This window comes from Gossypium hirsutum, chromosome D13 (assembly GCF_007990345.1).
Source record: "Gossypium hirsutum isolate 1008001.06 chromosome D13, Gossypium_hirsutum_v2.1, whole genome shotgun sequence".
NCBI classification, from domain to species: Eukaryota; Viridiplantae; Streptophyta; class Magnoliopsida; order Malvales; family Malvaceae; genus Gossypium; species Gossypium hirsutum.
The window spans coordinates 53,594,965-53,621,695 of record NC_053449.1 but is presented as its reverse complement, the minus strand read 5'-3'; the positions used below and the strand labels follow the sequence as shown (position 1 = coordinate 53,621,695).

Genomic DNA, 26,731 nt, shown 5'->3' with positions numbered 1-26,731 from the left:
TTTTTACTTCTTGAACCAAATTGATTCAAGCATATGTTTTCTGCAACTAAAAGATGCACCATTAAGATATTTCTCAATATCGTTTTAAATTTTTAACATTATAAAAATAACTATATTTTGTATTATAGTTAAGCAGACCTATATTTAATTTAAATAAAAATATTAAAAATTTTGAGTTTAATTTTTTTAAAAATTAATATTATTTAAAACTACATTATAAAAAATAACAAATAATTATATCTTTTAAATTGATGCATACAACCATCTTGTTCATCCCACAAATATACAAGCTAGTTTATAATATAATAAAGATAACATAAGATTACAAATAAAAATTTTCAACTTACAATTGCAACAATTATTTTTTTTAAAATATTTATTTTTAATATTTTATTATACCCTTATATGATATTTATCAACCACTAACTTTACTTCTAGAGTCCAAAAACTCTACGAGTGGTGTAGCAAATATTTTTCTTATATTTTTTTATTTTCTGAAATTATTATTAAAAATTATAAAAATACCGAACTAAATAATTTAAATATATTTCAGGAGACCAATTAAATATTAACCCTACGTCGTCATTTCATTAAGACTGCAATTACAGTTAATGGATGGATAATGAAAATGTTACAACCCAATAAAGTTAATAACAAAATATAATATTTGATAGCTAGGTGAGTATTTGGAATTTACCCTACCGTCTACTAGAAGAGAATTTAAAGGAAGAAAAAGAGATATGAAGCGCATCTAACTGAGTCGTATGGTGGACCCTTGACAGAGACATGTGGCTTTAGTTTAGTAGCAAGGCAAGAAAGCCCTGGAATTGTACCTACGGAGACTTCTACAACATTCACTCCATGTTTCATTTGCCCTTTTATAGAAACACACATCTTCACTTGTACCACAGGCAAAAGATCGAAAGAGTAAAAACAAGAAAATGTCAGATGAAATAATCCTGCTGGACTTTTGGTCTAGTCCATTTGCAATGAGGGTGAGAATTGCATTGGCGGAGAAAGGAATAGAGTATGAAGCAAGGGAAGAGGATTTGAGCAACAAAAGTAGCCTACTTTTGAAGATGAATCCAGTTCACAAGCAAATCCCAGTGTTGATTCACAAGGGTAGACTCGTTTGTGAATCCCTCATCATTGTTCAATACATTGATGAGGTTTGGTCTCACAAATCTCCTCTGCTCCCTTCTCATCCTTATCACAGAGCCAATGCCAGGTTCTGGGCTGACTTTGTTGACAAAAAGGTTACACCTTACCCTACAACATCAGTATGATTTAACCAATTTTCTTCAATCTTGTATTTGTTTTACCATTGAATATGAAAATTGCAGATATATCCCACTGGGAAGTTAGTATGGGGTGCAACAGGTGAGGTCCAAGAAGCTGCAAAGAAAGAGCTAATTGAGAGCATGAAGGTGCTAGAAGGAGAGCTTGGAGACAAGCCTTACTTCGGTTGTGAGAGCTTTGGGTTTACAGATGTGGCATTGATTCCCTTCTATACTTGGTTTTACTCATTGGAAACCTGTGGGGATTTCAGCATTATTGCAAACTGTCCAAATTTGGTAGCATGGGCTAAAAGATGCATGCAAAGAGAAAGTCTATCCAAATCTCTGCCAGACCAATATAAAGTTTATTGCTTTCTCATGGAACTTAAGAAGAAGTTTGAAGCCAAATAAGATGGTTTATTTACTACCCACTTTTAGGCCTTTATATAAACTCAGCTTGTTAAATAAGAAGGCATGTTTTTTGGTGTAATCAGTATAACTTTCCGCTTTGAATGTGTTTTTGTTTAATAAATCAACTAGCTTTTGTCTTTGAAGTTCTAATTCCACTATCAAAATTGTTTGTTTGTTTTTTCTTTTAATATACTTTTAATAATTGTAATGGAACTAAGCCAATGGATGAAATATTTCCCTCTTTAATTATTATAGTGCAATATACCGATACATTGATAATAGCATATCAATTGTTTGGTGTACTTTGCGTAACACTGGGAAAAAACACAACATTTTGTCAACGATTTTAAATAGTAAACCTTAACTTGTTACTTAAAAATGGTTTTTATCAAAGTTTATAATGATTTTTACGCATTTGGCGGATGAACATTCAGTTCCAACATTGTTTTATGAATGAATTTTGCGTTTATATGGTTGTCTTTTAGTTTTAGTTTTTTTTTTTTCAAAATGAGTTTAAAGTGTTTTAAACTCAAAAATTTCGTCCCTTACATCTTATGTTCGACATTCATGGTATAGGTGTTGGTTTTCAGCCTTTAAAGGGTTAAAAATTCATCTCAGGTGTTTAGAGCCTAGTACCCTTGCCATGGATATTGATACTCAACTTGGCAGAATGTAATATTCCATGGTACAGGGACTAAGTTCCGGTTCCTGAGGCCCTAGGTACTGATATCTAAACCCTGAACAATATCATTGTATCGTTTTAGTATTTTTAAACCTTCTAAGGCTCGTATTCGATCCCAAATACCTCTGAACACCTACAAGTCAATTCTAAATGCTACTTTTGTTGCTCAATTTCTCTTCCTCCGTTCTCCGCCAATGCAATACTCACCCTCATTGCTAATGGGCTAGGCCAAAAGTCCAGTAAGATAAGTTTCATTTGCCGTTTTCTTTTCTTTTTTCTCTTGATCTTCTGCATGTAGTACAAGTGAAATATTTGTTTAAATAGAAGGGAAAATAAAACATGAACGACTTTTGAAATAAAAAGTGTTTTTTGAACCCAAATATAAAAGTTATAATTTTTAACTTTTGCGTTTGGAAAAAAAAAACATTTTTAGAGTTTTTAACCATTATTTATAATTTGGTGTCTATTATGTAATATCTATTGTAGTGGAATATTTTTTAAAAATACTTATAATGTTTTAATAGTTATAAATGAAAAGCTGCAAGTGATCTAAAAGTTATATCAGTTGGTTATTAACAAAGATTTGTCACTATTCATAGTGATAAGATATGTCCCTTAAATACCAAAAGTTATGTCACTTGGTTAGTTAATAAAGAATTATAACTATTCAACTATATATCTATTGGATAGTTAAGCTTATTGGTAATACATGTGACTATCCTAACAAGCAATTTGGATAGTTATGTCTATGTGAAGAGATACGAGAACTCTTATAAATAAGAGTGAACTTTCATTTGCATGCACAAAAAGAAAAACATAAAAAACAAAACTTCTTTCTATTCTCTAACCATTTTTTTATGTTCAAATATTGGTGCATAAAGAATTATTGTAAAAGTTCTTTACAAAAATTGATACTCTTGCTATGTTTCACTCAATATTCAGTGGATCATTTTTGTCAGTGCAAAATGTAGACAATCATTAGGGTCATTGTATGCTTGAGGTTCATTTACTTTAACTCTTTTACACATCGAAATATAGGTGGGGGCCAATAAAATCTTAAAAAAAAGTGGCATTGCTACACACCGTGAAGCCTTTGTTAATTTCTCATAAATTTATTTTATCTTCGCGCACCAACATATATTGGGTATATACTTATTTCTTTATTGAAATTTATTTCAAATGTATAACATCATATATTTGAATTCTTAATGATTATACTTTAATGTTTAAAATATAGTTTATATATTTAAATTAAGCTTTACAAATAAATAATATTATTTATATAAAAATATTTTAAAATTTATTATTTTATATAACAAAATATTAATAATAAGTTACAATAAATTATTTTTAAGATTTTTTTATTGAAACATCGTAATGTTAACAATTTTGAATATTATTAAAATGTATATTTTTTACTTTATAACATCATGTCTAAAATAAAAATTTATTTTTAAAAATATTTCTTTTACAATAATACTAAACACTTAAATTTTAAACTGAAATTTTTAAAAACAAATAGTAAACTAGCACTTAATCTTATTAGAAATGAGTAAGGCTCTAATACTAAACTTACCAAGGCCTATCAAAAATGTGACATAGAGTGCATCATGACTCATGCCTTGTCTATCATGGTCTTTTAAATTAAATTTTCAAGTCATGTTTATTTTATAAATTAATCAACTTTAAATTAGAATATAGTTAATAAAAAGCATAATGAACCAAGAATGGAAAAGTTAAGATAAAATTCATCAATGAATTTTTTTAATTGTAATCATTGAGTGAGGTCGATTTCTTCGAGAGAATTTTTTGAAGTGGACAAAATGTCAAGATGGGGACAATATATTGAAAGTTTTAGTAGCCCGATCAATTGCCTAATAGACAACACTTCAAAAAGTTTTTCTAAAATTCTTAAAAATGCATTTAAACGGAAGTATTTTTTTATTAGATGTCTAAAAAGCCGCTTTTTGAATAATCCTAATAGAATTTAATATAAACATTTTGAACTCCTCTAATTTAAAGGAAAATTATTTGGTACAGAGTTTTTAGGCTCCATAAGTAAAGTTAGGAGATCGAAAAGTGTATAGTAAAATAATAAAAAATAAATATTTTTAATAAAAGAAACAAATTAATTTTTTAAATTTATTTGTGGAATAAAAGAATAAACTAATAGTGTATCAAATACTCACCCATATTTAAAATACTAAAACACACATTTTCATGAAAAAAAACTTCCAAGCTAAACTTTTCAAAATTATTTTTTACCTGCAATTGTTAGAGATTAACTTTATTTTTGGAAGCGGAAGAAATCCTGACATGGTGATAATACTTCGAGATTATTAAAGTCTTGCTTGAAACGTGTTGGTTTGGATCCATTGTAAAATTGGCTTACTATCGTTTCTTAACTATTTGTACTTTGGTTGGGTTGTTAATTGGTCAGGCCTAAAGCTTTGGCCCAAATTTAAAAAAATGACCAAATCTATATGAAAATGCTGGCCTTCAGATTTCACAGTGATAGATTGAAGGAGAACCATTATTGTCATTTTCGGTTCTCAACAAGTTCTCATTTGTTATAAGCCTTCAACCTCCCCGTCCTTTTATTTATTTATTCATAGGTAAGATATGATAATATTTAAGGAAAAGCTGTGAAATAAACAAAGGGTATGTGGATGAGCGTTTCCTGACTGACTGTGCACTTGCGCATTAAAACACTGAATTTATATAATAATTTTTAAAGTCCGGTTTTACTGCAAGCATACAGGTCAGTTGTAATATTTATAGTGTTACAATGAAACACCGAAGTATCCCAAGGATTGAACCCAAAGGAAGAGGCGGTTGAGCAATAACTAGCATACACAATAGAGTCTAAGTAGCTACTAATATGATTTTATAGTACAGCAGCCCATAAAAGCTGATTTTTGCAAGAAAATTAAATATTCTACCATAATGACTAAATTGCAAAAAATGCAAACTAAAGGGACAGTCTAGCAAATAACTAATGGGGATTGGTTGACTTCGATATAGTTCACCAAATTTCGGACTTAGGACATAAATCACTTAAATTACTAAGTGGTTCCATTTTATCTTCCAATCTCAATTTTACCAGCTTAGACGAATTAGGTCTGGCTTATCTTCCGACCTTACCGATTAATTCGGGACTAACGAATGGGTGCACGACAATATTACCTTCCGGTCTCACATTATCTTAATATTCCCTTAGGGGCATCACTACCTAAGTTCTTAGTTCTGTTCAAATTAGTCCAATTTGTTACGATTTAGTCATTTGTTCAAATAGTTTTAGTTTATCTAGATCTCCATCAACTAACTTCCTTAAAGGTTTAGCTACACATGTTCAAAGTGAAGAAAATAAACATAGTAATGGAAAACAAGATAGTCATGAAAGTAAAGTTTGAGAGAAATATAAAGTTGAGATTTTTATGCAAAAAAACTTAAATAGTATGAAATCAAAAACATTTAACAAAGAAATCTAAAGCAAGAAACATAAAATCAACAAGTTTTGACAGATTTAAAGTAAAATAAACTGAAATACATTAAACTAAAGTTTAGAGAGTCTTAAAATAGAAGTACATAAACTGGAAATATAAATAAACATTTGCTATAGTGTTAACCAACTTAACTAACATAAAGAACAACAAGAATAAGAGTTAAATGTAGAAAAATAAACTCTGATCTAAAGTAGAAGAGAAAAATAAAAACCCTAGAAAAAGTGCAGAGAAAACTAAAGAAAACCTAGAAAAAACTAAACCTAAATTAAGCTAATGCGTGTGTGTCTCCTCCTCAGCAATTTTTGGTTGTTTTGAAGTGTATTCTGATGACTTTTTGGTGCCAAAAATGCCCCTACACAGGCCTTGTGTGGTTGGTGGGCTAGGTAGACAAATGTTTCCCTCTTTGTCCAAGTTTGTCCCTTTGACGAAGGTGATATCGCGATATCTCGAATAGTGTTGAAACTTGGAGTCTTCCTTAGGAGGTGGATATCGCGATACCATTGAAGGTAGTCATTGGTCTTCTATATTGTTGGAGGTATCGCGATCCCAAAGGTTAGATTTCGCGATACCTTTACCCTAGCGCCATTCTTGCTCGTTTTTGACCTCCAACATGTCCTTACAGCACTTAAACACACGTGAGGCCTCCAAATGGCACTAGCGGCCAATTTGGGTAAAACAAATAGAAAAATTGAGATATTTTCACTTATTATCTGAAAATATGAAAATAAAGAAAATAACAAAAACTACACTAAAAACTCTATTTTGCTCGAGCAAAAACTCCTTAAGTGTGTTAAAAATGTAACACCCCTCACCTGTTCTAGTCGCCAGACCCGAGTAATAAGGTGCTACAACATAATTCAACAATTCAATAAATACCTTACTTAATGAAAATTTAATTGTTTATCAATAAATTACGGATATAATTAAATATATTAAATAATTATAATTCTACAAGGACCTAATTACATAATACAAGCATATAGTAAGAATGGATTGTAAATTTATGAAGTTAAAAGTCAATATTGGAAATTCATAGATGGTATCGATACCTTCTGAAAATCGATACCAAAATTCAATTCTATTTACTTGAAAATCAATAATATCGATATTTATTTTATGGTATTGATATTTTATGAAAAATTATCGATACTTAAATAAAAATCGATACCATTTTGGCATTCTATTTGTTTTAAAACTGTTCATATGGTCAAGTATCGATACCAATGCCAAAATATGGATACCTAACATCAAAATGGTAAAATTTCATCTTCTAAGAGTTTATACCGTGCCAAATTTACCTAACAATTAAAATACAATAATATCATTTATTCAAACACTTAAAATCTAACCAACACTACACCAAAACAGGCTTTTAGCGCCGCTAAAAGAAATGCGCCGCAAAAAACGCCGCTAATGACAGCGTCGCTAACTTTAGCGACGTTTTTAGAAATAAACGCCGCTAAAGGTCATGACCTATAGCGGCACTTTGCCAAAAACGCCACTAAAGACCATGACCTTTAGCGGCGTTTTTGCAACAAACGCCCGTAAAGACCATGACCTTTTAGCGGCGATTGTGGAAAAAACGCCGCTAAAAAACCTGACCTTTAGCGGCGGTTTTTCAACAAACACCGCTAAAGACCTTGACCTTTAATGACGCTTTTCTTTCAAACGCCGCTAAAGACCCTGACTTTAGCGACGTTTTTTTAAAACACGCCACTAATTTTGGCAGATTTGTAAAAGAAAATTTTCTATATTTTCAGCACTCCTGTAAAAACAAATCAGAAAAAACCAAATCCAAACCAATTAAATGCAATAAATCTATATAATATTTAAAATTAAACGAATAATATATAATAAATATCAATAAATAAAATAAAATTCGTATTATTCTTACAAAAATGTTAAAATTTAAAATGATAATTAAACGTCAAAATGATAAAAATATTTACACGATAGTCTAAGATGGCAGCTGTTGCTGAAACATCTTCATCATATTCTGAAGTTGTTGCTGGAGTTCATCGTACTTTCTACGCTGCTCTGCTTCCTTCGCTGTCGCATCTACTTTAAGCTGCAGCTGGAGTTCTTCATACTTTCGTTGAACCTCAGCTTCTCTCACTGCTGCATCTGCTTTAAGTTGCAGCTTAAGTTCTTCATATCTTTTTTGAACCTCAGCTTCTCTCGATGCTGCCTCTGCTTTAAGTTGTGTAATTTGCTCAACTGTTGTCGCTTGCATCTGAACCATCTGGTCTCTTAACCTTTGGACTTCAGCTTGAGCCTAACTCCCCGAAGGCATGTATTGTTGCGAGCTAGATCCAAAATATTGGGATGGGTTAACAAAAGATCATTGAAACCAAAATCGACCATACCTTTCAGGACCCAAAACTTCAGTGATAATCCGGTTATCAATGTCGTCAATATTACAGAACTATCACTAGAAGGCATCGCATCGTACTCTGCCTTTTTATCCTTTAATTTTTCCTAATAAATTAATCACATAGTTAGGAACGCAATCTATATTAAAAAAACAAATGCAACATATCTTAACAATATTTTCATTACAAGAGATGAAATAAACCATTAGAAAATAAACACTAAAAATAATTAAAACAAGTCAAATAGTATTAAGCAAACGTACCATAATTTCTGCAGCTTCAGGAGTCATAGGGTTTCCATCTTTCTTCCTATGTGTCATGTCAAAAAGTTGAAGGCGTCCAACTTTTTGACCGGACGACAGTTCCTACAATACAGTAGTAAAAATATTATTTGATAGAAAGTAATAAATATTTGACAGTTTTAAAATATTCAAAATACCTCAGCCTGAGCTACACAAGCAAAACTTTTTGAGCCAGCTGTGTGAGTGAATTTTTATTTCTGCCTACTACTTTTTCCAACTCGCTCACGATCCTACGTTATGAAATTATTAGTACGCTAATTAGTAAATACTATAAACCAAAATAATTACAAGATTTTTGTAGTAACACATGCCACTCATTTTTTCGAAGTCCAAAATCTAATGACCTCTTTCCACTGGTACCTCAGCATTCCCGGCGAGACATTTTGTAATTTCTCATCGAGTGTTATTTTTCTTTTAAAGTAGTCTCTCTTTAAAGTGCTCTTATGGTCTCTCCATTTTTTTCCCAATGCCTTCTTTACATAAGCATCGGAGACCTTTAGAGCAAATCTCGCCTACAAAAAACACAAGTTAAGAAAGTAAATACAAATGAAACTTAAACCCAAGTACTATAAATGACACTAACGTTTTGTTACCTTAATATTATCGAGAGCTTGGTTCTTGTTACTTTCGGGCATTTTATGCCAGGACTCGTAGTTAATTGGCAACATATTTGCATTCCATGCTAGAATGCCCAAGTATCCTGCTAAAAGGCGAGCTTTTGATCCAACAGGCTGACCAAAGCTATTACTGCATACTTGGACACGCTCGACTGGATCTAGCTCGTATAAATCCCTCAGTAGCGTACGTCATCGAACTCTCCGCGTCCCACCACTTTCAGCTGAAAAATGTTATATTGTAATATAAGAATTTTAAAAATAAATAAACAAAAAGTCAACACGCATGTAAATTAAATGTTAAATTACTTTGAACTTCTATAAGTTCCTCAGGTGTAATCGGAACATTCGAAAATCCAACAGCAGTCTGTTGTTCAGTTTTGTTTGTTTCTGCTGAGTTTGAAGTACCTTGAACAATGCTTAGCTCTCGCACTTGTTTCTAGGCATTTTATCTACAATACAAATAAAATAGTTGAAAAATTAGTATACAATTACAACAATATATAATAGCACATATAAAATAGTTGAAATATATAATAAGACCAATATTTATATTATGATATTACATATAATTAAATAATCATAAAAGCTTACTACATTTTAATTCGTAAATATCTTCATCCGTATCCTGGCGGACCCATTGAAATTGTGTACTAGTACTAGGGATGTTTTCATTTAAGTTTTGTTCTGAAAAGGGCAAAGTTTGTGTTCTATCATCAATGCCATCTCTACTTCCACTGCCCATGTCAAACAAGTCTCTAGGGATGTTACGGAGTACAGCGTACCAACCCTCATCAGTTGGATCTTTTGAGTAAAAAATTTGTTTGACTTGAGAAGAAAATACATACGGCTCATCAATCAATTATTGTCCTGTGTGAATCAATCGAGCAAAGTTCACTATTGTGAAACCAAATTGATCTTGCTTAATTCCACGAGCAGTATTAACATCGGCCCAATCACCTCGAAATAAGACAACTTTCCATTTTCCGTAGTAATCCAACTCAATTATGTCAGTAAGAAGTCCAAAATATTCCACATTTCCCTCGACATGATTATTGTCCCTACCACTAGCATAACTTGTAATTGAGGAATTAACAACTATTCCACAGTTTTGCGTTCTCCTCAATCTCTCACGATATTTTGTATGAAATCTGAAACCATTGATGAGGAACGCACTATATCTTTTAACCACCCGATTTGGACCTTGGGAAAGCCATTTCACTTCGTCGGTGACGTTCTTCCCACTCCAAACCTATTGAATGGAAAGTAAAATAAGTAATTAAGAATGTTATGAGAGAACATTATTATTTGTCACTGAAAGCTCCAATTGCATACCGATTGGCTTAACCATTCATGAAAAGATTCTGTGAACAACTTATTGATATCTCGATGTTGTGTTCTTCGGGTGCGCGAACGAGATCTCAATATTTGTTTGTACTCACTATGTTAAAAATATGTTCAGTTTGTTAGAATATAAACAATTTTTAATTGATGAATATTTATCAAATTTGTAGAACTTACTTGCGTAAAGGTTCCATTGATTCGTGGTGAAACAGAACATATCGATGTGCTTGTACCCACGATAAATCATCTAATTCTGTAATTTCAACTTTTCCGATTGGTTCTCCAAAACTTTGGAACAAATAAGTATCGGCGAAGTTATGATCCGTGAGTCCAACATTTCTATTTGGTCTATTCAATCTTGTTTCAACATCTTCCAAATATCTTGAACAGAAGGTCATACATTCCTCTGCCAAGTAGCCTTCAGCAATCGATCCTTCTGGATAACGTTTGTTGCGGCAGTAAGACTTTAATTTGGATAGGAACCTAAACACGATATACAACATTATCAAAAGTTGTTACTAAAGGCATATAGGTGAATAAAGGAAAATTTTAAAAATTGTAATTAACACCTTTCTATGGGATACATCCATTGATAGAAAACGGGTTCGCCAAGAATTGCTTCATGCGGGAGATAGATTATCAAGTGAACCATAATTGTGAAGAAGGAAGGTGGGAAGATTTTCTCCATGTTGCATAAAGTCAAAGCAGCTCAATCCTGTACCTTCTGAAGTTCTTGAACATCCAAAACTTTACCACAAATGGCTTTCATTATATTGGATAGTTCAATTATACAAGACGTCACCTTCTTCGACATACAATATCGCAGAGCAATTGCCAGTAAATCTTGCATCAAGATGTGATAGCCATGTGATTTTAGCGAATACAGTTTTCAATCTTTAACACTAACACATCGAGATATATTTGATGCATACGCATCTGGAACCTTTATATCCTTCAACACCATACAGAACACTTCTTTCTTTGTCTTTGACATTGAAAAAATAGAAGGCGGCAACTGATATTTCCGATTAGGAAGTGGATTCGGATGAAGATCAAGTCGAATTCCCATGTGGACTAAATCAAGTCGACTCTGAAGATTGTCTTTTGATTTTTCGTCTACATTTAAAATTGTACCGACAATGTTCTCGCAGACATTTTTCTCAATGTGCATAACTCAATATTGTGTCGTAAAAGTTGATGCTCCCAATAAGGCAACTCAAAAAAAATACTTCTTTTTTTCCACAAGTCCGCCTCATTAGGATCATCCTCTTCATCCGAGTCATCATCAACTTCATCATTTGATATTCTATTTCTTTGCGTGTTTGTCGGTTGGTTCATCTTCCCATAACTGAAATTCATATTTTCCAATATGGACAAGATTTCAGATCCACTGGTCTGCGAAGGAGCTTCTCTGAACTCTTCAGTACCGTCAAATACTGAACTCTGAAATCTAAATCTATGATTTTTCGGTAACCACCGACAATGCCCCATGTAAGAGAACTTCTTTCTATTGTATAACCATTGCGAACATGTTTGTGCAGCACAACAAGGACACGCATAACGACCCTTTATACTCTAACCGGATAAATTGGCATAAACGGGGAAGTCATTAATGGTCCACATCAAAGTTGCACGTAAATTAAAGTTCTCCTTTCTCAGCACATCATATGTCTCGACACTAGCCCATAATTGTTTTAACTCTTCAATAAGTGGCTGTAAATAAATGTCGATATCATTCCCGGGCCCTTTCTCTCCAGGGATAATCAAAGATAAGATAAGGGAAGATTGCTTCATGCAAATCCACGGAGGCAGATTGTAAGGAACAAGCACTACTGGCCATGTACTGTACGCAGTGCTCATGATCTTGAAAGGATTGAATCCATCAGATGTTAGCCCAAGCCTCACACTCCTAGGATCGCTTGCAAAGCTTGGAAATTTATTGTCAAATGATTTCCAAGCTAAATAATCTGACGGATGCCTTAATAATCCATCATCGGTTCGTCCATCATGGTGCCACGTCATAGACTCCGCTGTCTTCGACAACATGAAAAGCCTTTGAAAGCGGAAAATACCGCAAAATCTTGACTGGCTTCTTTCTTGACTGTGCATCATTTTCATCGTCGTTCCTATCTTCTGTGTTTCTACTTATCCAACGGGATTGGCCGCATACATGACAGCACTGTTGGTTTCTCCGATCACCCCAATCTACTATGGATTTTGTTGTACCCAAGGCCTAAATCTTTTATCATTTTCTTCATATCTTTGCATGACTGAGGGATTTTTGCAAACGGAAACATTTCTTTCAAAAACTCTAACAGCATTGTCAACGAGTTTCCGGTCCACCCTCCCAAACATTTTAATTGAAAAAGACGAACACAGAATGACATTTTTTAAAATTTTGATCCCTCATACAGTTCTTCATTTATGTCATTAAGTAGCGCGTAGAACCTCGCCGCTTCTCCATTCGGCTCTTCATAAGGTACACTACTTTCCGGTTCGGTAAAAGCATTTCCACCAATATTACAATCATCAAATGTCACAAAGTTCGCTGGGAACGACTGCACACCATGATTGTGCATATTAAATGCATCCCGCAACATACATTCCATGTCATCCCCTCTATCAGACTGATGATAAGCAGTACTAGGATAAGATACATCCATCGTTGAAGAGGAAGTACTAGGCGGGCATTCTCTATGAAAAAACCATTGTTTTTAATCCCGAACAAACCCATCAACAATTAGATGCTCGTATACAACCTCACGATAATGCCAGTTTATGTTGACACACTTATTACACGGGCAAAGAATCATGTTCTCTTGGCTTGCATATTGAAATGCAAAATTTAGAAACGTCTGTACTCCATTTCGATAATCGTTGCTTACCCTTGACAAATTCATCCAAGACCGGTCTATTTCTTAATTCTTGAAGTCTGATATTGACAATAAATTGCACGGGTTTAGGATTTAGGAATAAGTATAATTAAGCTATGTAAGTTATTTAAGTTATGTATTATGTAAGTTATTTATTATGAAAGTTAAGTAAGTTATGTTTTATGAAAATTATGTGAGTTCAACATTATGTAAGTTATGTATTATGAAAATTATGTAAGTTGTATATTATGTAAGTTATGTAAGTTATGTAAGTTATTTATTATGAAAATTAAGTAAGCTATGTATTATGAAAATTATGTGAGTTCAATATTATGTAAGTTATGTATTATGAAAATTATGTAAGTTGTATATTATTATGTAAGTTATGTAAGTTATTTATTATGAAAATTAAGTAAGTTATGTATTATGAAAATTATGTGAGTTCAACATTATGTAAGTTATGTATTATGAAAATTATGTAAGTTGTATATTATGTAAGTTATGTATTATGTAAGTTATGTAAGTTATTTATTATGAAAATTAAGTAAGTTATGTATTATGAAAATTATGTGAGTTCAACATTATGTAAGTTATGTATTATGAAAATTATGTAAGTTGTATATTATGTAAGTTATGTATTATGTAAGTTATGTAAGTTATTTATTATGAAAATTAAGTAAGTTATGTATTATGAAAATTATGTGAGTTCAATATTATGTAAGTTATGTATGTTGTGTATGTTGTGTACGTATTATATTAAAAATTATATTAAAAATATAAATTAAATTTTAAAAATATATATTAAATTTTAGAAGTATATACATATATATTAAATTTTCAATATATATATTAAATTTTAGAAGTATATACATATATATTAAATTTTCAATATATATTAAAAATATATTAAAAATACGGTAGAAATATATGTTAAAAATATATAAATTTACGTTAAATAAAATTTAAAATTTATATTAAAAATATATATTAAATTTTAAAAAAATATAAATTAAAATTTGAAAGTATATGTATATATATTAAATTTTCAAAACATATATATAAATTAAATTTTAAAATATATACATATTAAATTTTAAAGATATATATTTTTAAAATATATATTAATAAGTTATGTAATGTATGTATTATAAATGGGTAATTCATTGACATTCAATCAATTAATCGATGACTTCATTGTCTGTAAAAGGTAATTAAACACACACATTCAATTATGCAAGTCACATCTAACGTCGATAATTTATTAAATTAGAAGTAAAATTGATAATTCATTGGCATAAATTCGTAAATCCATAAATAATTCACATTAAACCAAATAAACTAATCGATCAATTTGTGTAATTGTTTTTGCTTGGGTAAATAATACGGGGAGAAAATAAAATTATGATTTAAAATTATTAAATTATGTAATAAGCTACAAAATTACGCACAAATTGAGATAGAAATATATAACGCAAAAATTAGTCATGTAAAACCGATACCACATGTTTAAAACCAAAAATCTTAATCAAAATCCCTTTGAGAACTCGAAAATAATAAGTAAACTATAAAAGCAAACATATAACCAAATACGAAATTTAAACATTTCGAGGTGTTTTTTTAATAAAACAATCTATGGAAATATATGAATAAATACCTTAAATTTCCCAAATTTTGGAGCAGACGGTTGCCAAAAAAAAAAAACACAACTAAATTAGTACTCAAAAAACACCAAACCAAAATAAGAGAAAAGAAAACAGTAGAAACCGAAACAGTAGAAATGAAAACAAATTGGTGGTGGACATTGGCACATTGCAAGTTACCACGACATTCAATTATGTAACATTCCATCATGTCAAAAGTACATACCTAGTCACCTAAATTCTTGTCACTATCTCTATATTTGTATCATTTTCCAAGAAATTAAGGCCACTGGATAAACAAATCGTAAGAACCATGTAAACAATACTAATATCTAAACACTAATTTTTCATCATATCAAAGTCTAAAGCATATTTCAAAAAACAAATTATTCAAAGAAAATTTATTTTATTTTTGTACTTTAATCTATCTTGCTCTTACTTACGAATTACTTATCATATAAAATTTTTTATAAGTTTTATAAGTATAAACATGTATCGGATAATAGATAAAACTCAAAATGGTGGGATTGAGACTCATACATAGAAATTGTTAATAATAAAACTTGATTTATAATCTTTAAAGTTCAAGATCTTTACCCTTGTCAATTGAACCAATGCCTCATTGGCAAAATTTTTGCAAATAAAATAATACGTGCATGGTAAATTTAGCCATATCCAAAATTAAAGTATCACAATGCACTATATCTTTTAATTTTTTTTCATCTTCTAATAGTTCTCCCTAAACCCTAAACAACATTCTTACTAAAATAAAAGCAAAGAAAACAGTAGCAATGAAAACATACTTGTAATTTGTTGTTATGAATTAATAAATTAAACCCTAAACTACACATCAAAACATATTGCTAAAAGCACAATAACAAATGATTCCACCGACAGCAATGAAATCTTAACATTTAGTCCAAACCCTAAACCATTTACACTAATAATGAAAGCAATGGAATGAAATGAAAGCATGAGTTCTGTACCTTCAGAACGATGCAGAAAACAGAAATGAAAGCAATGAAATGGAATGGAATGGAATGAAACCCTATACACAAACAAAATAACATCAGTTCATAAGCAATGAAACCATTCCCAAAATAAATTCACATTCGAAGCATTACAGTACCTTCGGGACGATGAACAAAAAATGAAGAGGAAGACCGAATACCCTATTAACAGAGAATACAATTTTTTTTAATTTTAGGATCAACAAACAATAACAAACCAAAAATAAAATTAACAAATACGAGAAAACCCAATGTATACGGAGGCAGAATGGGGAAAGCGAACCTTGAATACTTATTCCCCCGATGACCGATTCCGATGATGCTCCTCGACGTTCTCCGTCAACTGTGTGTGTTGACCGAATGTACGAACCGGATATTTTGTAATTTTGCAAGAAATGGAAACACCCAAACAATGAAATACGGTACAGATGAAGAATTGCTTTTTAGAAATGGCTGATAGGAAAAAAACTTATGAATGTAACTAGGGATTTCAGTGAAACACTTAGGGATTTCAGAGAAAAATAGGAATTGGGGCTGGGAGCGGGGATATACCCCAAAACTGATCTGGTCATTAAAACGATGCTGTTTCATTTAAATACATTTGTGGCGCTAATAAAAAACGCCACTAATCTTATATCTTTTGCAGCGTTTTGAGAAAAAAAGCCACTAAAAATTAAATTCGTCAACGAAACGATGCCGTTTTGTTTAAATTTTAATTGGATCTTTGCGGCGTTTTGCATAGAAATGCCACTAATAATTCACTTGTTATAATATTTTATTTCTTTTTATTTATAATTTTAATTTTTAATATATTTCTGATTTAATACATTATTTTTAAATGATAAAATTTATTAAATTTTTTTAATTTTATACAGTATGAATAATTTAAATATTAGCAACATTAAAATTTATAAATAATTGAAATTATTAAAATATATATTTTTCAATTTTAAATTTTAATCAGTAAAACCTAAAATGTAATTTAATGCTTTTGCGGCGTTTTCACAAAAAACCGCCGCTAATACGGGTAAACATCATCAAAGTGACATCGTTTTATCGAACTTTTCGATAAGAGCAGAACAGTTAACGATGTCGTATTACAGAAATGTTTGCGGAGTTTTAGGAGAAATCGCCGCTAAATCCCCGAGCTATTGCGGCGTTTATTAAAAAGCGCCACTAAAGCAATGTGCTGAAAGAAAACGAAGTCGTTGTGGTTAAATTTTTGGCGGCGTTTTTACAATAAACGCCGCAAATTTGTGCTCTACAGCGGCATTTTCTGTGTAAACGCCGCTAATTATTCAATTTTTAGAAATTTTTTATTTCTCTTTATTTATAAGTTTAATGATTTTTAATAGATTTTTAATTTTGATAATTGTTATGACATTATTTTAAATTGATACATTAATATGAAATTATTAAATTTTTTAAATTTTATGCAGTATATGTATAATTTAAATATAATCAACATTATAATTTATAAATTATTGAAATTATTCAAATAATGTATAACAAATTTAATTTATATATATATATGCTCTATTTTTAAGCTAACAAACGAATCTAACTAACACAATATTAATATGTTTCATAATATAATGTATATATATATATATCGTTGCATATATATCTTTTTCTATAACCCTAATTATACTTAATTATAATCCTACTAATGACGTAATAAGAAGTAAAAAACACAAAGAATTTTAATTTTTTTTTTGCTTTTGTTTTAGATAAGTAATTAAACCCTAAAACCCAAAGCTATTAATCCCTATAACCCGTAAATTTTAAAATTAAAGCCTAAACTCTAACTCGTATTCTTCATGCAACTCCGAAAAGCAAAAACCATGCATTAAGTAACATTCAAATCATTAACGCTAAACCATAAACCATAAACATCAAGCTCTAAAACAGTAAATTTGATCATTATCTTATAAGCCGTAAACACTGACCTCACATTAATACTAAAATGTAAACTTAGCTATTATTAATTTCTACTGGGTACATATTAGACCAAGTAACAACCTCATTTGTCCCTTTTCATTCATTTTCAGTTCTTATTGATATTGAGTACGTACTATATATTAAGTCATTGTTGTGTTCATGTTTGATTAACTAAATATAAAATTATTTTTGGTAATAAAATTATCAATATATAATATTATTTATCACAATATTTGGTGTTTTATATATATAATTACTTTCTTTGATTTATTTAGTCTAACTATCAAAATTAATTTATTATTCTTATAAAATTTTATTCTATTTTTTATTCTTTACAACACAAAAATTTAAGTTTTATGATATTTTATTTTACTCATAATTTAATATATTTTTCTACTAAAGTATTTTAAATAAATTGTGATTGAAAAATAATATATATATAGTTAGGAGTTAGGGCTTCTATTTAATAAAAACAATTTGTATTAAACAATATTGTTTGTTATCATTTTAAATGTAAATTTGACCAATATACAATAAATACAACTTTTTCAACCTATAATATAAAAATATAATTCAAACATTACTTGAGAATATATCAAAGAATGAGATAATTGAAATGGTTTTAGATTTTATTATTAGCGGCGCTTTTCCAAAAAAATGCCGCTAAAAGACCGAGCATTACAGCGCTTCTTCAAAAACGCCGCTGAAGGCCAGAGCATTAGCGGCGCTTTATAAAAAAACGCCGCTAAAGGCCCAAAAATTATGAAAACAGCGTCGTTCGGCTTACGTTTTTTGCGGCGCTTTTTGGAAAACGCCGCTAATGCTTATTTTTAGCGGTGTTTTCCGAGATGCGCCGCTAATGCTTGATCTCTAGCGGCGCTTTTGTAAAAACGCCACTAAAGCTTGGTTTTTAGTGGCGTTTTTTGTCCAAACACCGCTAAAAATGCCGCTAAAAACCTGTTTTGGTGTAGTGCAATGTGCCTTCATTGACACTACAATTCAATATTTGAAACAATATCACATTTCACACCAACTAACAGCATTCAAATTCATATATTCATACATAAAGCATACATATAAAATTACCATATTTCAAATGCCATAATAAGACCTTTCCAAATGACCAAAAACAAGTTCACATGGGCATATATATACCAAAACTAAAATCATATATATATATATATGCAATTACTTATCTACTTTGTATTAATTAGAGTTATACCACATGAAACCATTACTCAATTTATGCACCTAACATAGTTATTAAATTCATACTAACATATATAAACACATTAATTATATATTTTTCAACCAAAACACAATGTCCATTAACATACAAAATAGGCTTATAACTTAAAAGACTTCTTATGTAGCCAAGAACCAAAATAAAACATCACTAAGAAGTTGAGTCCGGGATTATCTTTGGATGCTAGTCTACATACGAACCAAAATTTTCTAACCTGCACATGAAATTTAAAAGAACACACTGAGTATAACTCAGTTGCATTTCTATAATACAAACATTACTAGCAAAATATTATGTATATTAATATTCAATGTAAGACTAAAAATTTCAATACAAATATCAACTCAAATGTAGAAATTCATAAAAATACCATCTATTATAAGCAATTTACTAATATTAATACCTGGCTATTTCCATTCATACATATCCATTTCATATATATATATCATTCTCCATTACAAATTTCATTTCAAATTCTTGCCATTTCAAATCGATACTCAATTTCATCATTTATTTTCCCTACTAACAAGACTCGAACAGGGACGAATACACAGATCCAACCAACACACCAGTTTGACACCCAATGCCTCATCGGATAAATCTGAAGCAAATAATCATTCACATCGCTATAAATAAATTTGACACCCAGTGTCTCATTGGTTAAACTGAAATAATTTGACATCCAGTGTCTCATCATCTCGTAGTCGAAATAACCCTGAACTCTTCCTATCTTATGACATGTCAATTATACCCGCCACTATCCAAACATTTAATAGGGTAATAATATTTCCAATTCAATTTATGTCTCATTGCACATTAAATTCAATATTACATTCAGCATATAAAATTTTTACAACTATGAAATTTAACACTTTGTAGATAATCATCATTCAATCATCTCATTTAAATTCAAACTCATATCTTAATAATAATATTTTAAAGACCAACTTACCTTATATATGTATACTTATCAAATAAATAAAATGCATAAAAGCAACAATTTAAATAATTTGAATTATAGAAACACAAACAATAGATTTCAAGTTATTTGATGACCTTATTTTTCTCCTTCTTGCTCGAAAATTTTGAGATGACGTTAGCAATTTTGAATTTCATCCTCAAGCCCCCAGAACTTCGGTTCTTTCTTTTCTTCTTCTAACATTCGAAACAATGGTTACATGAAAGAGATTCCATTCTCTTTCATTCCACTACCCTCGACTTTTCTTTTATTTTGTTATCATTTATTATTATTATTATTATAATTATTATAACATATGCTTAATAATTTAATTAATAAATTTTTATGACAACCATCATCATCAACTACACACCACTGTCTAACATCCTTTAATTAATGGTATAATTATTACTTTACTCCTTTTAGTTAATTTCAATCTATAATTTAAATTTTAGCACTTACACAATTTAGTTTCTATACCTTAATAACTCTTAGTTTCACGAAAATTATTTATTCAAAATTTAATTTGCCTCTATTATAACTCCATAAATATTTAATAAAAATATTTATAAGTCCAGTTTATGAAAACGAAGTCCCGAAACTACACTTTCCGTCACCACTAACTATCATATCATTATAGGAAAAGCCTAATTTAAAATGTTGATTTGTGTCAGATGATTTCCCTTCATAGGATTTGATCTAAATTTCTCACCTCCAAATGCTCATCCACTTAACTCATCATTTCCCACTTTTTTCTTCTCCCTTTTTTTATTGTTTATATATGCTACATCTTATTAAACGAACCCCGCTGTTTTCTTGTCAACTTTCGAATTCATATATAAACCCTTTGGTATTTGTTTTCATTGCCCATCTGTTTCTTTCTCTTGCATTAAGATATATAGTAGAGTTTATCTCTTTAACCGGTTTCTCTGCATGCACTGTGGTGCATGGTCTGGTAACCTAAGGGTATGCTTTTCTTTGCTATTTTTCAATTTGTTTTCTTTACTATTTTGCCATGTTGGTTTTAGACTGTAATCTAGAATCTTTGTTATGGTCCTGTTATATTTCTCTTTACATGATATTTTCTCATGTTCATGTTTTTGGCTCAACACTTTTCTTATATTAATATGCACGTGTTTACGATTTTGTGTTTTGAATATGTTTGTGTTTATGTCTTTTACTTGTCCTCCACTTCCTGCTTTCATTAATTTTTTACTTTTGAGATGTTTGTTAACACAAAGAAACCAGACTTATCTTAGTTCTTAGTTGCCAGAAAAGAAACTAAACATAATTTCCTTATTTAAGGTCTAATAACTAGACTTATCTCTCGCTTGTATAGACACTTTACATATGATATTATGAGAGTTGCTTGTTTATGCTGTCAACTCTAAAATCTCAATTTCAAAGGTGAAAGTGAAACCCAACTTCAGTGAGTGATAACGTAATCAATTCTCTTTTCTGTTTTCATGTATTTTATGCATGGATTTTAAGACCGTTGTAGTATATTCCTTTGATGTAGTGTAGATAAACATAACTCTAACTTTAAGCCATCATTTGTTTGGATTGTTCTTCTCATGAGTAAATCGTCAGTCTTATTACTTTCTTTCAAAAGACTAAAATTTAAGAGCAAATATAGAGATAACCAATGTGATCGAGTATGAAGCAATTGCAAAGAAAAAGTTGCCAAAGATGGTGTATGATTACTACGCACCTGGTGCTGAGAACTAGTAGACATTGCAGGAGGACAGAAATGCTTTCTAAAGGATCCTATGAGCTATCTATCTGTTAAATTATCATTCCTTTTTTAGATCACCATTTCATGAAATCTTTATTCCTACAATGCTTAGGTTTCGTCCTCAAATTCTCATTGATGTAAGCAAGATAGACATGACCACCACTGTTTTGGGTTTCAAGATATCAATGCCCATTATGATTTCCCCTACAGCCATGCAGAAAATGGCCCATCCTGAAGGTATGGAACTTAAAAGGATTATCCCCTCTTATTGTAATACAACCAAGTAACTGCATGAGACTATATGAATACAAGAACATGCCAACTTCTTTTCCTTGGCATATTAAGAAAGCTAGAGACCTTGAGTGGATTAGCCATGTTTGATTTGACATCATTGTTTTTGCTTATTAAATAAGCAGTACTTCCTTCAAGAACAGTGTTATGTTTAACAACCTTACGTTTCTAGCTTCTTTCATGATAATTGTTGCATTTACTAGAAGAGTTGTTGTAAGGGCCCAATTTAGCCCGCGTGCTAAACGGACTAAACAAATAAAAAATATAAAAATAATTTACAGTCCAAGTACAAATGTTACCGTCCCAATTTACAAGTTAATGGCCCAAAGTCCTAACCCAAAGACCGGCGGACCCTTGGGGGTTCTCCGAAGGGTTGCGACGGAGGAGGGCAAAACCGAAAGGTTCTTTCATTTCATTTTAAATTTTGGAGTTTATTTTTTGGGCATTTTAGCCTTAGATTTGGGTTTTACTTGAAAAAAGAAAAACAAAAAAAGTGGCCTTTTATGCATCTCTGGCCATCGTGGACGGCGGCATTGTCACCAGTAACCGACGGCTGATGCGGCGGTGGTTTGCTGGAGCTATGGCTAGCCTGTGATGGCTTTGAGAGAAAAAAAAGGAAGAAAGTTTCGGTTTTTTTTAAATGAAGGCTAAAATGAAATTTTTGGAAAAATTTTGACTTAAATAGGGGTTGTAAAACGACATCGCTTTGGATTTTAATTTCAGACGCCAAAACGGCATCATTTTGACACGACCCGCGTCTGACCCAACCCGAAAGCTAGGATCCACGTGTTTTTGGACTAAAGGTCTATTTTTCCTTTTAGTCCTTCAGGTTTTGGACTCTCTTTCAATCTGGTCCTTATTTTATCTTTTTTTCTTTTTGAAATTTACCCATTTGATCTTGTTACTTTTTATTTTCATCCTCCGACTATTTAGTCTCCAGAGAATGCTGCGTTTAAGGGACAAGGGGATTATTTCCTAATTGACCCCTGGCTTTCCTTCGCGCATTTGATTTTAATCCCTTACCTTATTTTATTGTTTAATTTGTTTATTTTATTATAATTTTTACTTTAAATTTTGTTTAGATCCTGATTTAGTCCCTTACCTTCGATCTTTTATATTTCATTTTCCTTTGTATTTATTTATATATTTATACATTTATCTATTTATTTCTTTTTTTAATTTTTCTGTTTTTCCTTTTTTTCTCACTATTATTATTATTATTTTATCTATTATTATTATCATTGTCTATTTTATTACAAATTGCACCCTTAATTTCATTTACATTTTAATTTAGCCCTTTATTTTCAATATTTTATAAACTATTTCCTCTATATTTATTTATTTCCTTGTCCTTATTATATTAAAATTGGTATTGTCTTCTTTTTTTATGTGCATATTTTGTCACTATTATTATTATTATTATTATCATCATCATCATCATCATCATTGCTATTATTTATTTTATTATTTACTTTTTTCCTTTGATTGTTCATATTAGTATTAAAGTAGTATATATTATGTGATTATCGCCATTATATGTATTGTGAATTGTTTTATTAGTATATTCATATTATTATCATTTATTAGCGCGATATTTTATTGGTATATCATCGTTCTATTTTCTACATTACCATTTTATCTTATTTCATTAAAATCACGTCATGAATCACGTTTAAACGTATTTACCCATAGTTGTTTTTATATTATACCCCAAATAAGATAAATACCTATCGTTTTAAATTTTACATTTGTTACTATAAAAAATGGGAGATTTTAAATAGGTAATATTTCGTATTTGGAGATTCGAGGAGTCGTGCCTTAACTTACGGGGTTGTCGATTTTCTCGTTGAATCCAGATGACCAAATATCCTTTTAAAATTAAAATACGTGAGATTTAATACAAAAAAAAAGACAAGCTTATTTTCGAGAATTCGAGATGTTGTGTCCTAACTTACGAGATGCGACCTTTTGTTACCTCGAGATAAGAAAGCCTTTTACATACGCTTTGATCTATTTAAGGGATTTTACTTTAAAAAATATATACATTAACAAAAAGAGGGATCGTATTTTAAATTCTTTTCGAGTTTTCAACTTTCGACATTAAGACATTAATTAATCAATTTGGTACCAATTTTGAGCGTTATGAGGGTGCTAATCCTTCCTCGTACGTAACTGACTCCCGAGCCCATTTCCTAAATTTTGTAGACCAAAACTGTTGTTTTAGTAAATCAAGCCATTTATTAGAAACAATCAATTTACGAGGTGGTCCGATCACACCTCATGAAAAAAAGGATTGGTGGGGACTCCTTTTTTCATTTTTAAATAAAAAGTCGATTCAAAAAAATGGTTTCCACACTTGTAATTAGATTAATATATCATGTGCATATCTGATCAGTTCTTTACTTATAATCAAACATAATTTAAGATGAACCTTCATGGTTTTATGGAAAGCAATTTGATTGACATTCTAATAATGAGATCCTTAAACTTTTGATAGGGGAGAATGCAACGGTCAGGGCAGCATCTGCAGCTGGAATACAGTTATACTAAAAATTTCATAAGAAGCACTAACATTTTTAGTTATACTAAAAATTTTAGAATATATGTCAAACACAGTTATTTATAAGGAAAATAGAGATTCAAGGCAACATAGATTATAAGTAATCAAGTGCCAGCTATTGACAAAAGAATAAACTATGTTATGTAAATTATCATTTCAGACATTATCCTCATGGGCCACTTCTCGTATTGAGGAGGTTGCTTCAACAGGACTAGGCATTAAGTTTTTCCAACTCTACGTAAGTTTGAAATGATGCTTCTTCAAATAAGTTATTTAATCTACCTATTCATTCATGGGGATAGGTTTTTGGACTTTGTGATAACTGATGTCTAATGTCTAACATTTAGGTATACGTGGACAGTAATGTAGTCGCTTAACTTGTGAGAAGAGCTGAAAGGGCTGGTTTCAAGGCGATGGCTTTTACAGTTGGATACTTCAAGGCTCGGTCGTAGAGAATTTGACATCAAGAACAGGTAAGATTATCCCTCCGACTCTCAATGTCCCATGGAAGCGTTCTTCGAAATATCTCATGTCACAATTACATTTACTTCAACCTGTCGAGCATTAGATGTAAGATTCTGTATACATGAAAGTCAAGTTACACTCCAGGACTCTTCAATTTTGGTATTCTCTTATAGGTTTACTCTACCACTATTTTGTTGTTCGATTACCAACCTAGTAAAGAACCATAAAATGTTAATGTTATGAGCTTATGTTTCCTCTAATATTTAATTTGCTCGTGTGAGTCATACAGGCTGATGACTCAGTACTTGCTTCATATGTTGCTAGACAAATTGATCGTACCCTCAACTGGAAGGTATGTACATACATGAGTCCATCAGAAGTTATCTATATGCCATGTTATGAGCAAAAACCATACTTGAGAATTCTTATTTATTATGATCGCCTTTAAAGGAACGTAGACTAGAACAAAACTCATGGAGTCTAAAGCAGTTTTTTGTATATCAAAGTTCATCTAATATACGTCTTTCGAGTGATGAAATGTTACGGCTAATTTGTCTATAATATACTCAAGAGCTTTAGATTAAAATTTTCAATCCATTGCTGTACTAATGGCAATCCAAACTATAGATTTTTTTGCAGATACTTTAACTTAAGCCATGAGCTTGTTATAATTTAGCTATGTCTGAAGATTCTTTCAATTAAGTGTGCACTGAATGAACTCTATTGGCTATGTATAGGATGTGAAATGGCTTCAGACAATTAACCAGCTTGCCAATTCTTGTGAAAGGTGTACTCATTGTTGAAGATGGTATGAAACGTCGAAACTTCTTTGATTCTTGGGCCATTTTGATCACATATGTTGATTTTTAGACTGATTATGCTTCTTTTGCAACAAGGATAGCAATACAAGGTGGAGTAGCTGGTATAATTGTGTCCAACCATGGAGCTCACCAGCTTGATTATGTTCCTCCCACTATCATGGCCCTGACAGAGGTATGCCAGTGCTTTGATAGCTTTGATACTTATTCTCACATGAGACAACAATACCAAAGCAAGCTGTTTGACAAATTCTTCAATTGTAGGTTGTGAAGTTTGCACAAGGACGGGTGTCGGTGTTCCTGGATGGTGGTATTAGGTGTAGAACCGATGTTTTCAAACTTTAACATTGGGAGCCTCTGGTATATTTTTAAGTATAAGATTACATCATGAAAAGTGTTAAGGATATTGTGAGTCTATTAGGGAGGTAGTTAGTGTTTAGCTAAGGTTGTTAGCTAGCTGATAAGAGAAGCAGTTATTTCTAAAGACTATATATAGGCTATCTTGGTATTGTATTGAGTAGGTTAACAAGCTTTAATTTAGAATTTCAAAGAAAGTTTCAAATAAGTCTTAGTTTTCTATTTTTGTGGTTTACACATTACTTGTATTTCTCCTCTGAGTTTTACTCAGAGTACGGTTTTCTTTTTCGTTTGCAGGTTAGGTACTTAACTTTTGATCGTTGATTCAG

The 26,731-nt window shown here is 30.9% G+C and overlaps 1 protein-coding gene and 1 pseudogene across 1 annotated transcript; both read left to right on the top strand.

Annotated features, from left to right (window-relative positions):
- The first annotated feature begins 896 nt into the window (after window positions 1-896).
- Window positions 897-1,833, top strand: LOC107919680 (probable glutathione S-transferase). Its single transcript, XM_016849081.2, has 2 exons — window positions 897-1,256; window positions 1,344-1,833. Exons 1-2 carry the CDS (start codon window positions 942-944, stop codon window positions 1,686-1,688), a joined length of 660 nt encoding a protein of 219 aa, XP_016704570.1. The 5' UTR covers window positions 897-941; the 3' UTR covers window positions 1,689-1,833.
- A 20,000-nt stretch (window positions 1,834-21,833) lies between these two features.
- On the top strand, window positions 21,834-26,446 carry LOC107919226 ((S)-2-hydroxy-acid oxidase GLO1-like; annotated as a pseudogene).
- The last annotated feature ends 285 nt before the right edge of the window (window positions 26,447-26,731 follow it).